This window comes from Lonchura striata, chromosome 4, assembly GCF_046129695.1.
Source record: "Lonchura striata isolate bLonStr1 chromosome 4, bLonStr1.mat, whole genome shotgun sequence".
Taxonomy (NCBI): domain Eukaryota; kingdom Metazoa; phylum Chordata; class Aves; order Passeriformes; family Estrildidae; genus Lonchura; species Lonchura striata.
In genome coordinates, this window is record NC_134606.1 from 64,714,550 (window position 1) to 64,731,618 (window position 17,069).

The window sequence follows — 17,069 nt, forward strand, 5'->3', positions numbered from 1 at the left end:
ACTCGGAAATAGCTGGTTTTTGTTGTAGTTACTAGGTTTGAACTTTGTCTTAGTTATGTGTCACTTCCTTGAATCTGTAGGTCGAAGCACCTTTGGAAGAAGCCATTAAATTTTTAACACCCCTGAAGAATTTAGTGAAGAACAAAATAGAGACTCATCTTTTTGCCTTTGAGATTTATTTTCGAAAAGGTAGGTGAGAACACCTCATGAAGGCAACAGTTCATGAATCCTAAAGGTGTGTATTGGAACTTATGTAACAATTATTGATGATATGCAAGGAGCCCATCCCTATCATAACACAGAACTTTTCACTGGACCAACACTCCAGGAATAAGCAGTCTGAAAACCAAAGTTTGAGCATTTGGTGACTATCCATTTAATTTGCTGGTTAAGTAGGTGCATGTTACTAAAAACAGCTTTTGCGGCACACTCGGTTGTAAATTCTTCTGATCATTCTAATTTCAAACACTAAATACTCCTGTAACACAGTGCAATGATTTCCTGCCTTAAGTTTTTGAACACTTGTCAACACTTGGGTTTTTTTTCCAGAGAAGTTCCTTCTGATGCTTCAGTCTGTGAAGAGAGCTTTTGCTATTGATTCTAGTCATCCTTGGCTTCACGAGTGTATGATTCATCTCTTCAGCAGTGGTATGTATCTGTTTGGTAGGACTCCCATCTGTGTGCACTGCCAGGTAATGCCAAACCTGCAGTCATTGTTTTTTAGCACAATTAATTCAAAATATTTAAAGCATGTATTAGAAAGCTTTTTAGACAACTGATTCATGCTAAAATTAAGTATCGTTATTATGACTGCATCTGGATTTAGGAGTAATTCCAGTATTGGTAAGAGTTTTTAAGACTGTGACAGTATGTGAAGGTTGATAGAGGCAGTGAAGAAATGGAAACTGCTGAGTGAGGAATGTGGCTTTTCTGCTGACATGTGTCAGCATGCAAGGAGAGGGCTTAGAATTCTGTCCTTATTGGTAAGAGTTGGAAGAGATCTCTCCCTTCCCTTGCCCCAGAGGTCGCCATTTCTGACAGGGGCTATAGAGTAAGCACATTTAAGAACAGACTTGTATGACATTAACCTTTTGAGCCTAATAGATTTTAATTAGTAAGGGGGAGAGTATATTAAAGCTCTGACTTTTCTAAGTATCAGTTAAGTGCCACAGTTAAACTTTTTCTAACCACAATCAGTATTTACCTTTTCAAATTTCATGCATCTTCTTTTTATATACTTTCCAATTATATTGGTTGTGTAAACGTGAAAAATGCTAAAATAAATACTTAAATCATATTTTATTGTGATTACCTGTGCTCACCTCAACTTCTTTTTTCCAACAGTGTCTGAAAGTAAGGATCTACCTGATGCTGTTAGAACAGTGTTAAACCAAGAAATGAATCGGCTTTTTGGAGCAACTAATCCAAAGAACTTTAATGAAGCTTTCCTTAAAAGGAACTATGACTCACTGCCACATAGGTTATCAGGTATTTTGCCTTTTCCTTTTTCTGCCCTACTTCTGCATTTTCTGTGCTTCTCTGGCAGTGGTATCTCAGTATCAGCCCCAGTATAACAATCACTCCTTTCCTCTGAAGTGCTTTTCTTCTCTGTTTGTGGGGTTTTTTTGACAACATGATTGCCAGGTTGTGGTTTTCTTTAATTTTCTCTTTGTGCTGCTGAAATGCAAACCTCTAGCCTGTTGTTTCTAATGTGTGCATAATGTTTGTTTTAATGCTTTGTTTGGAGCTTCCCTTCTACATGCTTAGATATCAAGCTTTATGCTTCAAGTTGGTTCCAGTTTGAACTACTGCTGGAGAGTTCAGTCCCCCCTCTTCCTCATATTATCTCTATTTTATGTTTGTATATAAGATGGTTTTGGTCATCCACTGGGTGATGAGTCTTACTTTTCCTCCTGTAGCTGCCAAAATGATGTACTATTTAGATCCTTCCAGTCAGAAAAGGGCAGTGGAACTGGCAGTGACCCTGGATGAATCCCTTATTAACAGAAATCTTCAGGTAATGTATTCATAAATTGTAGACAACTTCTGGTTTATCTCTGGAAGCTTTAAGCAAATTTTGGAGGTAAGAGGTAGCTGAAATAACTGCTGTGCCTTATCACAAAGAGGTTGAGGTGTGAAAAAAAAGGGTGTCAGGTTCATCTGAACTGAAATATTTGATATCCTTTTTGCACATTTAAATTAATTTAGTTTTGTGATAATATGAAAATAGCAGCAGTGGAAGCCATATTATTGCTACAGGTAATAGGAAAACTTACTAAACTTGAGAGAATTCACAAAGCAGAAGAAAAGGTAGTAGTTTGTTGAGCTTTGGCTGCCACACAAGCAACTGTTCACAAGAAAAGGAGTGGCACAAACTCTGGGAAGGCTTTCCATGGTCAACTTCCTGCAAGCTGTGGAAATTACCATAGGTTTAAGAAAAGCTGCATATACACAGTTCTGGTTTAGCATGTAGTTAAGTGAAAAGCTCACCAAATGTTGAGTCTTTGCTTCATTCTGGTGGTCATGGAATAATCTCTCTGTGATGCTGCCTCCATGTCCCTTTCCCCATTCCCCCACCTTCATCTGGGAGGACTTGTCAGTTCTGACTCTTAATTTACAGTAGTCTGTGCACTCAATTTTTTAGATGTACTGCAAGTAAATTTGGTAAATGTTTACTTTAAAATTATTCTTTTGTGGACAAAAAAATTGAGTTTTCCAAAAAAAATGTCTTAGGAAATACAGTGGCTTCAATAGAGCTTTATTTATAAAAAGTTTAAGCTCATAGCAGAATTTTTGGACAAGACAGAGTGTGTGAAAAAAGGGACAGTAAAGGAGAATTTGCCTTGATTTGTCAACTTGTTTAGGATGTTAAAGATTCTAATCTAGAAGTGCCCCAAAAATGGAGGATCTAAAGGAGTCTAGCTGTTTGTTGAAAGGCATTTTTGTGTGCAAAGAGATCAAATTTATTATATTTCATTGTAATAAAGACCAGCTGTCTCGGAGCATGCTGCAGCCATAAAACCAGATGTATTTGACCTTTGGTGGATGCCAGTGTTACAAAGAGCACATGTGAGGAAAAGGGGTTGTTGAGGAGAGATCCATAACCCTACAGCAGGAGGACAGAGCAGTTAATCCCAGTACACAGAAGAAATAAAAACTGTACTGAATGCCAGAGGAGTAGGAGAAGACTGCCTGGCTGTGCCTGCACACAGCCATGGGCAGGTGTTAAATGCTGCCAGGTTTAGTGGGGCTCAGTAGGTTAGTTTCTCATGGTTGGAATGCAGGCTGAAAAAAATTACATGGGAGGTCTCCTTTTTCTCTTCTAAATCATGACCAAAAATGAACAAGAAACTGCATGTATCTGAAAAATGTGGTAATACCAGAGTAATTTGATTTGTTTGAAAGGTATGCTATGTGTTGCTGGAATGGTCAGTGTGTCCCAAGAATGGTGTGGTAGCCAATTAGCAAGAATGGTTTGGGGTTTGTTTTGTTTTGTTTTTTTTTAAATAAGAAACAAGTAGCAAATTAGTATTTCATTTCACAGGTAAGATATCTATCTGTGTTTTAGATCCCTTTTTAAACTGCATTCTTTCAAATGGGAATACACTGTTATTTCATGCTGTGTTTAGTTAAAATGTCATTTGATGTTGAAAGGTGTATGAGCCTTGGAGCAGGTCTGTGTCAGAAATACTATTTTAAATTTCTTGTAAGATTGTTCTTATCTCAGACAGCAGAAGTGCTGTTCAAAACCTTTGTTGTGAGTGTTCAGCTGAACGTTTAAGAAACCATAACACTTCTTTATTTTTCTCTTTAATTAGACTTGTATGGAGGTATTAGAAGCTTTATGCGACGGTAGCCTTGGAGACTGTAAAGAAGCATCTGAAACTTACAGAGCAAATTGTCATAAGCTTTTCCCTTATGCTTTGGCTTTCATGCCCCCTGGATATGAAGAGGATATGAAGATCACAGTTAATGGAGATAGTTCTGCAGAACCTGAAGAACTGGCCAATGAAATATGAACAACTTTATTGCAAAAAAATGATGTTGGACCATATCTGGTGTATAATATTTTTGTCACGCACCTGCTGAATTGCTCTAACTTACACAAAGAACAGAAGGAAAAAACCCTGTTGCCTTCAAATAGTTTTACTTTTTCTTTTATCCTGCTGGCAAAGTATATATATAAAATATCTAACATATTACTGGTTATAGGTTGTTTGGTTTCTTAAAAATTAAAAGCTGCTAAAATTGAAAAAAATGAAAAAATAAACAATCCTTTTCCTCACCTACCCACCCATGTTTTTAAACTAATTTATATGAGACCTAGAGGTGTATAGACCTCTGAGCAGGTGTGTGGCAGAAATATTAAATTTAAATTTGTCTTGTGAGATTACTGTTATCTCAGACAGCAAAACTGCTGTTTTAGCACTGGATTCTTTCACTGAGCACAAAGAGTTGATGGGGCTTTAGCATCTGACTTGATTTTGATACGGGGGATGATTGTGTCCATAGGAAGTATGCAATGTGAATCAGAATATAGAGAGAAACCTGCAACATACTTGTTATGTTGGGGTGCTTGGGCATATGGATATCAACGAGAATTAAGAAACAGAGTGTTCAATAAGCTTGTTGTGTCTCTGAAATTCACTGTACACGATCAGTTTGGTGTTCTTGCACCACAGTTTTTACCTGAAGGAACCAGTTAAAATGGTCTCTCTTGGAATGAAACTTGGGGTGGGGAGGGGAGAATCGGCATTGCTGTTCTTGAGATTAACCTATCGGCATAGGTTGGCCAAACTTTTTAAAAACTGTAATGCAAGAACCAAAAAAAAATTATGCACTGTGATGTGGTACCAATTAGAAAGATGGCATGCATTTTTCACATAGAGTGAAAAAAAAAATGAGAACATACTATGGCTTGAAGTTGCAAAGAGGAAAACTCCTGACTACCATTTTGACTGATCAAGAGACTAATAGATTAAAACCTCAGCAGGCCTTGTTCACGTTATGCAGAAAAAAAAAAAAGTGCTGCAGTTTAGATACCTCTGGAACTTTTCCACAGTGTCACAGGTTTGTAATACTTGAAGCCCTACATTTCTAAGAATATATTTCTTGCTCAGTTGTTTCAGGCAAGCCCAAGACTTTGTAACTTTTAAGGGGCCCAAGATTTTTTTTTCAATAACAGACCAGCTTCTTATTCCTGCAGTTACAGATGTAATTTCCTTTGTCAAACATAAGGTACCAAATATAATGCAATAAAACGTTTTGAAAAACAACTGTGTGAATACTCAAACCAATCTATGTTGTACTTTGACAGTGAATGGGTTTGCTGGAGTGCAGCTCAGGGCTGGCTTACTGTGCTGTCCAGTCATGCTAACAGTGTCACTGCTGATGATGGGTGGTCATTGAGTATAAAGTGCAAATGCATTCTATGTAAATACTGAATGTCGGGGACATGTCCTATAACACAATGCTTTGCTACTCGGCTTTTAAGTTCCACCAGTGTTAGGTTGAATTTTGTTTCCAAGTCAAGCTTCAGTCTATAAGTCTACTGTGTTAATAATATAGATAAGTACTCAAATGTTTTCTTTTGTAGGCTCATCATATAAAACAGCAGAAATAAACTACAGCTTACAAAGTGAGTGCCTTCTTTGCTGCAGGAGTTCAGTTACAGAGTATCTGTTTTGTGGATACACAGCCTTCCTCTTCCACATAATGGAATTCAGTGATTGACGTGTACAGTTAAGAGATTCCAGAAGACTTATTGGGGTTTGTAGTTTTCTAACTGTCAGAACAACAGGCTTTTCTTTATTGTGTCTTCAGCTCCACTTTCTTTTCGTGGTTAGCCTATCCTGGTGTATGTTTGCAGTATAGTTCCTGTCAGAAGTGTGGGTTGCTGTATTTGTATATTTAACCTGCTGGGCTTTTAGGGACTAAAATACCTACAGAGCCTTTAACTGACGCCAGTATTGCTGTCTTGATCTCAGTTGTTTCTGCAGCCTGAGATACTTGGACTGTATGTCTTCTGCAACTCCTGAAGATGGTTCAGTCTTGCCTACACAAGCTGCGAGCTTTTGGCCTTGCCTCTTAAGTATTGCTGCCCATTTCTTGGCTGCTGATGCTTAAGCTGGAGGCAGATGAGTGCTCACGCATAACAGATTGTGAATTGCATCAAGCAAATCCTTTTTTTTCCAGATACTGGAGGTTTTGGGTGTTGCCTATAAATGGGACTATTTCCTTTACTTTTTCACTGCCTGTTTTTGCATTGAAATGGATGAACTAAAAGCTGGAAGTTACTCATTATCTTTAATTGTGCAAATGGGGAAAAGGATGCTTCAGTGGGCCTTCCAGAAGTCTTCATCTACACATCTATTTTGATTTCTCTAAAGACACTTCACAACCTTGCTGAAAGACATACACACTGCTTCAGAGATGGTGCTTTTGGATTAAAGAGGTTACTCATCCCCTTCCAGAACACTGCAAGCCCAGGACAGGAAATTAAGCCAAGAGTTTGCCTGAAAATTGAGGTTCTTTAATTGGCAAAGAAATTGTTATTCCGTCATCTTCACATCTGTCCTGTTAGATGTGAGGCTGACTTCTGAGGAAGAGCTTTTAAGAGCTGAAAATGAAGTTGAAATCCAGTGCAGTGAATCTTCTTTGGTAGCACGGAGTGCTGTGCTGCAGTGGAAGCTTTCCTTTGTGTGCTGAGATCCAAAATTGTAATCACCAGTGCTCAGCTGCCAAAGCAAGTGAGCAGGGAATGCTGTTGTGGTCGGTGACCTAGAGCATTGGCACGACACAATTTAGTTTGATTATTCATTATTTTCACTGGGGAAGGAGAATGTCACCATCAGTGGAGCCACTGGTGATGACACATGATACGGGTATCTTTCCTAGGGACAAAAAAAGTTCAGGCAATGAATTTTGCCTAGATAAGAGAAGATAGTGCACATTGCATGAAGCAATGTCAGAGTTATTCATGGGCTTAAATTGTAGGGAACTGGAAGTTTTCCCTGTGATGGTGGGTGAGGTACTTGCTTCCTCCATGTAGAGACCAAAGCATGCAGGCACATGTGTGAACAAGCAGGTAAAATAGCTTCAAACTTACCTATTCAGTAATTAATTTCTTTGCATATTAAATGCCTTAAAAGCTATATTAGACTATTAGATTTTTTTTTTTTTGTGGCATTCTTAATATTTTCATGTTCATGGGGAAAGGCTTGTCCTGATGCATGCTGTGTCAACCTGAACACAGAGGGAAGTTCGTCACCCAGGTTTTCCCCTGGCATAGAGAGCAAATTCCAAGCTTCCCAGGGAGCTCTTAGGGCTAGATGAGGTGTTTATGATCAGCCTGTTAAATCTTCCTTTAGCATTTGGATTTGCAAGATCTGGAGGTGCTGCAGCCATAACAGAGGATTCTGGAAGTTGGTGTAGCAACTCACAGATAGAACTTTTTCCTGTAAGAAAACACCCATGAGGGCAGGGGGAGATCAAACCTGAGGAGTCAGAGGTGCAAATACAATTTCAGTATCATGTGAGCAAGATAAATAAGAATAATTAAGGTCTCTGTCTTAACGTGATGCCTTTGGGGGTTGGAGCAATGGTGCCGTAATTCCTTCAGCATTCACATGTTGTTGCCACAGTTCTGTTTTGGACACGTATTACTAATGACAACAAAAGCACTTGATACCATAATCCAGCTTAATAGACCTGGATAAAAATTGTATTTTTCCCTTTTTGTGATTGCTTTAACTGTTATTCTAAGTGTTCTGTACAGAGTATCTAGCTGGCTTTGGAATCTTTTCCCCTAACAAATTTTGCTTTACAAATGCCATTTTTACCGAAGTGTAATGTAAAATAGCTTGAACTATGTGGAAGTCAGAGTTACGCTCATGTGGTAACACAGTGCTTTAGGGTCCTGTGAAGGAAAATGGTGCAAATGTAGTGTAATTAGATGGTTGTATGAGTATTTGATTGGCGCCATCTATAAACTCATTAATGAAAGGTCAAGTTCCAGTTGGAGGAAAGTGGTTGCTGAGCCTGGGTAAAGGCTCTTGCTTCCAGGAGCCTTCCAGTTACCAACTGTCCTGAGATAAAGTGAGGCACAAAGAGTGTATGCTTTTACAAGACCTCTGGCCATGTTGTGATGATTATATTTCCTGGAAATTAAAGCTGCAGTCTACAAACACTAATTTTAATGCCTGTGTTGGGCAGAGACACTTTCCAGGAGTATACAGCCATCAGTGGGAATGGCAAGGAGCAACTGATAGAGCAGCTCACCAAAAGACAACTGAAGTGAGTTATAAGGAGGTGGCTTAATAGAAATTCCACTTTAGATTAAATATAAAATGGCTTTTTTATTGCTAGGAAGATGACTGGAGCTGTAAATACTATAAATGCAGTATTCCCATGCCAAGGAAGCTGTAAATGTGTATTCTGGAGTGGTACAAGCAAAACCAGTAGTTTGTTCACAAAGACCAGCTTTGTATGTTAGTCTTCATGCAAATTGTGGCAGAAAACTGGAAGGACAAAAATTGTCCCCTTTATGAGAGACGATATCAAAGAGTTTGTAATATTGCAAGAGAAAAGTTGCTACAAAATCTGAAGCATCTTAGAACAGCTTCCCTAAGATGTTTGTTCTATAAAAGTGTTAAACCTGCTAACTGTTCATAATGAAAGACAAAGAAGTACTTTCACAAAATATTTCTGCCTGGCACTGCCCATTCAATATCTACCTCTACTAGTCCTAGTCTAGTTAGGCTACTGCATAATTTTAGCCATTTAGCATAAAACATATGAAAAAAGTGTCATTTACCTGGTTGGTGAATGTATGATGATGGATAACATTTAAACTGTAATGCAATAAACTACAAAGTTAGTGATTAAATCCTGTTGTTGGTTCAGTGCAGCGGCATATTTATTGCTTCATTGCTGATCCGTTCAAAAAAATGTTAATTATAAACTCCACCAAGTTACTTGCAATTGTACTGGGATTTGCTTTCCCTTTGAGCCTTCCTAACTGGTTAACAATGTTGTACTGTGTTTTTACGCTCTTCTCTGGTGGTAGCAAATATCAAAACTAGCAGGAAGTCAATCAAAGAATAAAAATGCTGAGTTCTGTTTGTAAATGAGTACTAGTGTTTCCTTGTAGGGTTCAGCGTCCTCCTTGTATTACAGCTTTGTAATAATGGATTCCTCAGCCAGTTCACTTAATTGCCCTTGTCTCCTTCCAGATTGATCAGCTGTTGATGGGGGTCCAGCTCTCAAAAAAGGAAAAACAGGTCTGTAGGAAGAGGCTGTGACTCCCTTTGGAGTCAGGCTAGAAAAGAACCACCTTGGCAAGGAGCTATCTGTCCTAGCCCAGAAGCTAACTATGTACACCAAAAAAAACATCCTTTGATCTTTCAGGCTACTGAGAGCCAATATGGGATTTGGATAAATGGGTATTCAGAGGCAAGCTGAATGAAGAAGCATTTGAGTTTCCCTCAGATACAATTTTTGGGGATTAAATAAAATAAGGCTTCTCTTCCCCACCCATAAACCCTCCTAATCCAAAAGTTTTCCTGATTCAGTGTCCCAGAGTATCTAGCGGTTTTAATCAATTAGCTTGCAAAATAATGTGATGATGCTGACAAATTGTAGTGAAAGTAGCTAAGCAGACTGCTGATACTGCAATATAGGAACCTACAGTGTGTTGTGCACCTGGCATTTCAGATTACTTGGAAAAAAAAGTTCATTAATTACTTTGTGTAATGAATAACAGCTCTGATTAACCCTGTCTGCAGGGCGCACCAGAGCTGCAGCACTTGCAGCATCTGTGGTGGATACCTGTAGGGAAGGTAGGTGTTATCCTGAAGGGATGGCAGCAATATCCTCATATTCACCCCTTTGGATGGGAAAGGGGAGCTTGTTGCAGGAAGGGCTCTTTTGCACTGATTGTGCCCTACTGAAAACCACCACCCCTAAAAAATAGCATCCCTTATCCACATTCTCATAACTTCATTGTTCTTCTGTGGGAGGGAAAGGGCATTTGTGCTGGGAAACTGTCTGCCTTGAACTTTGCATCGTTTGAAACTCCTCCCTTCCATTCCTGGGAGCAGCTCCTCATTATTTGAAGCACAAATCTATGAGGAGCTAAGGTTGCCTGGCAGCTTAGGCCTTATTTTATCTGCATAAATACCTCAGTTTTGGCTTTCCATCAGTACCCCTCTGCTCCATCAGGTGTAAAAGATCTTCCTACCTTGTCATTATGCTTCTGCAATCTGTTCTGAAGGCCCCATGTGCAGTAGCAGAAAGACAACAGATCCCTGTGGCCCCCTCTTGTCCCTCAAAATACTGGAGTGCATGCAAAGTGCCCTTTATTCCAAATTTGCCTTAAGGGGAGCAGTGATGTGGCTGTTGAGCGGATTGTGCAGCAGGACTGGCATTTCCATGGTAAATGGAAGTGGTGGGTTTGTGGGGGCTCTTTCAGTGTCTGGTCTTTTCTCCTGAACTTCCCAAAACAAGAGCCAAGGCTTCATTCTAAGAGGACCACAGAGATGTCCCTGAAAGTAGGAACAGTTTTGTTCCCCAGCATGTTTTCTGTATGATTTTATTGCAAAAATATGAAGCTGTAAATCAGAGATTTCTTATAATCTATTAAGCTGCTTTTATTAATTATTTACTAATTTTTCTTACAGCTGTCTTTATAATCTGCAAGAATTTTTATAAAATGTTAGGAAAATTTTGGCTTCTGGATGTTTACATCGTGCATTTCAAATATTTCTTTTCCTCGCTGGAATCATCAAACATTTGCAATTCTGCATCTCACTTCACTTGCAGTATCAGTCAAATGTCTTAGTGAAATGTAACTGTTTGAGCTGGGAAAAATCCCCAATCTTTGCTTTATTGAAGAGTGAACTTGTTTGTTCTTCTGAATTCTTGTTTTGTCCCCTGATGAGCACCTTTTCCACCATGTCCTTTATGTTCTGTTTAATACTGGAGGACCCTGCTAGCACGGAAACCATCCTGCCTTTTCTAAATTATTGACAGGTACACAAATTGCATACAAGCTATGTGAAAAATGTCTGGTGACCTAAATTTACCTAAATGGAGGAAAAGCCTTGTGCTGCAGCTAAGCTGAAGCTGAGGAGGCAAATTGAGCTCAGTGCCAGGCTGCAGGCAGTGGCTGTTGCCAGATGTTAAGAAGAGACAAAAGACTGAGGCCACTGGAATAAGTAATAAACAAGGAGTATTTATCCTTATTTATAAGGATTATACTCTGAATACAGTAAAAAAGTGTAAAAATCTGATATCTGAAAGGACATTTTAGCAAACCATCAGGAAAATAAGCTTTTTTCTCATACCTATGTATACTATAAGATGCATGGGCCCCATCCCCATTGGGGATTTTTTCTTTTCTTTTTCTACATAAATTGTTCTTCCTTGTGAGATCATAGTACTTTCAATAGCATGAATACATCCTAGTATTTGCTTTTGAATATTCCCTCAGCTGTGGCCCTTTCAAAAAGCAGGTATTTGTGGCTGACACATTGAAAACTGATGTTCTCTCAGAGGGGTGTCCTGGGTGCAGTAGCAGTGGTTGCTATAGGAATGTTTTGGATTTGTGCTGAACACAGGGTTGATAACAGAGATGTTTTTGTTACTGCTGAGCAGGGCTTACAGAGAGCCAAGGCCTTTTCTGCTTTTTGTGCCGTCACACTGGTGAGGAAGTTGGGGGTGTTTGGGAGGGTGGGAGGAGACACAGCCCAGACAGGTGATCCCAACTGACCAAAGGGATATTCCAGACTATGTGACACCATGCACAGAATATAAAGTGAGGAGGAAGAAGGAGGGAGGGCACATTTGGAGTGATGTTTCTCTTCCCAAATGTATTGGGTCTGGCACAGCCTAGTTTTTGGTAGCGGGGGGGGGCACAGAGATGATACTGTGGAAAGCTCCTAGAAACTTCCCACTATGTCCACCAGAGCCAATCTCTGATGGCTCTGAAGATGGACCTGCTGCTGGTCAAAACTGGGCCAAGGAGAGAGGCTGGTAATGCCTCTGTGGTTACATATTTAAGAAGAAAATTTAAAAATTAAAACAAAGTTTTTTCTCCTAGTCAGGGAAGAAGAGGAGGAAGTGAGAGCATGTGAGGGAAACAACACGGAGACCCCAAGGTCAGGGGAGAAGGAAGGGAAGGAGGCGCCCCAGGCACCGGAGCCGAGATGCCTCTGCAGGCCATGGTGAGCCCACGGTGAAGCAGCTGAGCCCCTGCAGCCCATGGGGACCCACGGGGAATGCAGAGATCCACCCCAGCCCGTGCGGGAGGTGCCCTCGGCAGAGCGGGAGAGCCTGGAGGAGGCTCTGGGCCAGGAGAGACCCGGTGGGGAGAGAGCCCTGCATCCAGGCTGGAGCAGCCTGGCCTTGGAGGACTGCACCTGTGGAAGAGTGACACACGTCACAGCAGGTTTGGGAGGACTGGCTGCCCGTGGGAGGGACTCACGTTGCAGCAGGTGTGGTATGGCAGCAGCTGGTGGGAGTGGGCCCACGCTGGAGGAGTCCATGGAGAACTATCTCCCCCATGGCCTCACAGGGGAAGGACTCCTCTCCCAGAGCAGTGGAAGAAAATCTCAGTGATGAACTGACCAAACCCCCCGGTCTGCCTGCACTGTTGGTGGGAAGGAGGGAGGGGCTGGAGGGAAATGGTGTTTTAAGAGTTTATTTTACTTCTCATTATTCTCTTCTGATTCTGTTAGTAAGAAACTCACTTTGCAACCTTAATTTGAGCCTGTTTTGCCCTTGAAGTGTCTATCCCAGTCCTCATCTCAACTCACGAGCCCTTTGTTAACTTTTTTCTTTCTCCTCTGCCTGGCTGTGGCAGAGTGAGTGAATGACTTTCACAGGTGCCTGGTGTTGGGCCAGTGTCAAACCACAATGCCAAGTTACATGGTCCTGCTCTCCTGGAGATGGCTGAACAGCTGCCTGCCCATGGGAAGCAGAGAATTCATTCCTTGCTTTGCTTTGCTTGTGTGTGTGGCTTTTGCTTTCCCTATTAAACTGTCTTTATCTCAGCCCACGGGTTTTCAGGTTTTTACTGCTCTGATTCTCTCCCCAATCCTTTTGGATCTCTGGGAGCAACTCTCTGGGACTTGGTGGCTGCTTGGGGTGAGACTGTGACAGTATGTATTTTTATTCAATGTCTTAGTTGATATCATAGTAGAACTATGCCCTGCATTACAAGAGTGAGCCTGGGAAAAGAAGGAAAGCTTATTCTTGCAGAAATGAGTAACAAAACCACACCCTGAGATTAAACTATTGGAAGAAAAACCTGTTACCAAGATAATAAAATGCATAATATATCCTTACATTAAGGTCTTGTGAGTCAAGGTCTCAACATGAAGGCAAATCACAATACAGCTGGGTTTGTTTGCTGGCTAGGGATGATTTATTGAGGCATTGGTGCACCCAGGTAAATATAGAAGCCTCATGGCATTTGATGACCCTTTGGGATGTGCAGACACCCTTAACACAGCACGTACAATGACAGCGACAGAGAAAGCAGGGAAATAGTTTTTGGTTGAACACACACTGCTGCTCCCTGTCCTTTCTGATTCCCCTTGGATGAGCCATCCCTCCAGGACAGAGGGCATGCCCAGCACCTGAGCCAGGACGTGCAGGCAGTGCTGCTACCGGGCTGGGGTGTGTGACGAGCCCTGGTTTCGGTGCCAAGCTCTTCATGCAGAAGTTACTGAGTTGTCCCATCAGCTATGCAGACAGGCCCACAGCTCCTTTCCAGGTGTGCAATGAGGAAAACATCCAAGCACAAACTAGAAATGGGAAAGGTTTTTATTGTTTTTAATTTTCAAAAAGCTCTTTGGTTTATAGTTTTGACAAGAATAAGGGCATGGATGTGAATATGAAAGGCACATTCTGGTAACTGGTAGTAAAGCAGCTGTGTCAAAACTTCATTTCAGTGCAAAGATAGATTCCCATCTCTTAAAAAGCTGTTTTTTGCCGTGCCAACATTTCTGCCATCTGTATTTTGTCATAAAGGAATGTTTTGGGTGGCAAAATTATTTTGGTGTCAAAATCTCCTTACAACTTGCAGAGTCAAGTCTTGCAATAGTAGAACTTTTCCTTTCAAAAGCACAGGACTTTTTCCTGCAAAAATGGAGGATGTGAAGCATGACACCAAAGCCCCACAAGAAGTCAGAGGTACAGTATCTCTGAAAAAACTTTTTAAAAAGCTTTAAAGAGACTCTAAAAGCATTTTTAAACTACTTGCCATTAAATCACCTGGAAACTTTTTGATCAGAAAAAAACAAGTAAATGAGGCAACCTTAGACTTACACTTTTTTCCCCTAATTTTTTCCTTAACTTAGAACCTAGTAGATGCAATTTTTAGATATTGAATACTCCGCATTTTCATGGAACTAACATGTTAAAATATTCCTTCAGGAGACAACAGAAATAACTGTTCTTGAAATGCTAAGCAAGTCCAGAGACTTGCAACTATTTTCAGAATCCTTCTTGGAAAATTCTACATCTGCTAAATAAAAATAGCTGTGAATTTAGGCTCTTATATGTTCATTCACTGAGCACATCTGAAGAGCGCATTAAAAGTACTTGTCCTTGCAAAGGAAGAAAACCAAAAGCTTTTTCAAAAGCTTTTACAGCAAGAAGCATTTTTAATTTATTCTGTGACGATAAATAAATTCAGTTGTATTTGCTGGTTTCCAAATATATTAGAAAGGAAAAGGAATATCCAGAAATAGTCTGTGCTGGATGAAATGTAAGGATCTAATCAACATCTTTATTCCTTCAAGAATAGCAGCAGTGATGAAATTTCCAGTAGCACCAGTATGTGAGCTGAAATAGCTCACATAAAAGTGTCCACATCTGATACAAAATTTAAACTCTCAGGTTTAAATGAGGTTATTTACTCTAAGTCCATTGTTTCAGGGGCCAGCTGTATTTCCCATGAAGGAGGGTCTGTCTGTCTCAGGGCTAACAAAACAGGAACTATGGTGGCTGTTGGCAGCATCGTGAGGCAAATTCACTGGCAAGGTTTCCGGGTGCTCATTTAAAAATAGCTGAGACCTAAAGACTAGGAATGCCCTCAGCCACTAGGTGGTATGTTGATTCTGTCATTTAAAGTCCTGACTGTTAAAATAAAATAAGTTAAGAGCTGTTGAACAGCTCAGATCTAATTCTGGTTCACTTTGGCCCTCCTGGTATAACCCAGAACAAAGCTGTTGGCCTGTGAACAGCTGTTTAAGCTCACCTTTTTGCACACTAGACAGAGCATAAATCAGGGTACCCCCACTAGAATTATCATTTCACTACTTCCTTGATCATTTGGCTTATAGAGATGGGCTTGCTTCTGCTTCCTCTCCTTAGCTAAAACACATTTTGCATCCTGGGTGCAAGAAGGAACAATTCTGTGCAAGGGACAGTAGGAACCTGAGGGTGACACAACCTCCTCCCCCTACCCTTTAATCTCCCTTCAATAAAATTAATCCTCTTCTTTGACACAATGAATTATTTGAGAGCATAAATAAAATCACCCTGTCTCAGAAGAGGACTACAGGGTGGAAGAACATCTCTACAGTCTTAGGGATTGGTCCAAGAGACATGGAAAGGGAGAGCCAATGAAGTTGCTCGGAACTCAGGATATTTTAATGCTTTTTAAATTTAGTCTAGCCTCTTGTTTTTATATGAGTAATAATGGGTTGCTCAAAGCACTGTCCTCCAACCACGTGACAGTTGATCTTTAGGATCTCAGGATCATTTATTATTTGTGCAGGCAGAAACCCCAAGTGGTCAGGGGCATGTGTAGCAATGTAAGGAGGAGAACTCTCAAAGGCTATTATTAGGTATCTGATCCAAACCTTAAGAATTCTGGTTCAGCTATCAGTTTGCAAAGCCCCTGTTAGGGTAACAGTACTCTCAACTACTGTAATCTACATTTGCTTTTCACTGTAGGGGTTAAACTCTTCACAAATTTTTGCTGGCGGACACTGTTAAAACTTGATGTCTGTATCTTACCTCTCACCTGTGTTGATTCCCATAGTGAGCCAACAGATTGTTAGGGCAATGCCACACTTCCCTTCTTGAGAGATACATCCATCCTTTCTGGTTCAAGTGTCCTTCCCTGCCAGGCACAATTTGCTTATTGACCGTAAATGGCAGCAGCAGCACAGCCAGGCTGGAGCACAGCTCTTCTGCCCTTTTACTTAGTCCTGGTGAGCCACACCTGGAGTACTGTGTCCAGTTCTGGGCTCCTCAGGACAACAGAGACATGGAGCTCCAGGAGCAGATCCAGTGGAGGGCTATGAAATTATAAAGGGGCTGGATCACCTCTCCTGTGAGGGAAGGATGAGGGAGCTGGGGCTGTACAGCATTGACACAACTGAGAGGGGAGTCTGGGCTGCAGCATCACACCCCAGGCTGAGTCACAACATCATCCCCACAATTACAAACAAGCCCTCACACTCTTGGTCTTCCCCTTCTGCCTCCAGGCCTTTTGAGTGTGCCACATCAATGCAAACATCTCACAAATACAACTCCCTGTGGATGGTCCCTGTGTGTTGGGATCCCATTACTAAGGTTCAAATTAAAGTGCAAAGGAGACCATATGCCAGTGACAGCAGTATGGGTTTTATCTGATAGTAAATATAAGAGAGAGAAAGAAACAGAAAATAGGTGAGGGGGAACAGAAAGAGAGTAACAGGGACACAGTAAAGAAAATGTCACCAAATGCTCCCTTGATCCTCTCCAGCTTGTCTTCTTGGTGGTGAAGGTTCTCCCAAAAACCATAGAATCTGATGGGTTAACATATGCTCAGGCCAGGTAGGAAAATCCAGGCACCTCCCTGGAGGGGGAGTTTGCCATTGTCCCTTACAAAAGATTCTGAGTTTGTTGCATCACCTGTAGTCCTGTGCTGCCAGGCTTCAGGAATGACTCAGGGGACACTTTGGGGGGCTTTTCATGGATTAAGGCACCCCCTCAGCTGCCTCCCATGGGAATGTCCCATTGGGGTTCCACAGCCACTTTATGTAAGGGGGGATGGGTTCCCTGCCCCTGAG

The 17,069-nt window shown here is 41.1% G+C and overlaps 1 protein-coding gene across 1 annotated transcript in view; it reads left to right on the forward strand.

Moving 5' to 3' along the window:
* Nucleotides 1-9,128, forward strand: part of NAA15 (N-alpha-acetyltransferase 15, NatA auxiliary subunit) — a 41,026-nt gene extending 31,898 nt beyond the window's left edge. Inside the window, exons 16-20 of the mRNA XM_021548530.3 lie at nt 81-189; nt 550-648; nt 1,345-1,488; nt 1,920-2,017; nt 3,819-9,128. Of these exons, the coding sequence (XP_021404205.1) occupies nt 81-189; nt 550-648; nt 1,345-1,488; nt 1,920-2,017; nt 3,819-4,019 (651 nt within the window). The 3' untranslated portion in view covers nt 4,020-9,128. The remainder of the gene's footprint in view (nt 1-80; nt 190-549; nt 649-1,344; nt 1,489-1,919; nt 2,018-3,818) is intronic.
* The last annotated feature ends 7,941 nt before the right edge of the window (nt 9,129-17,069 follow it).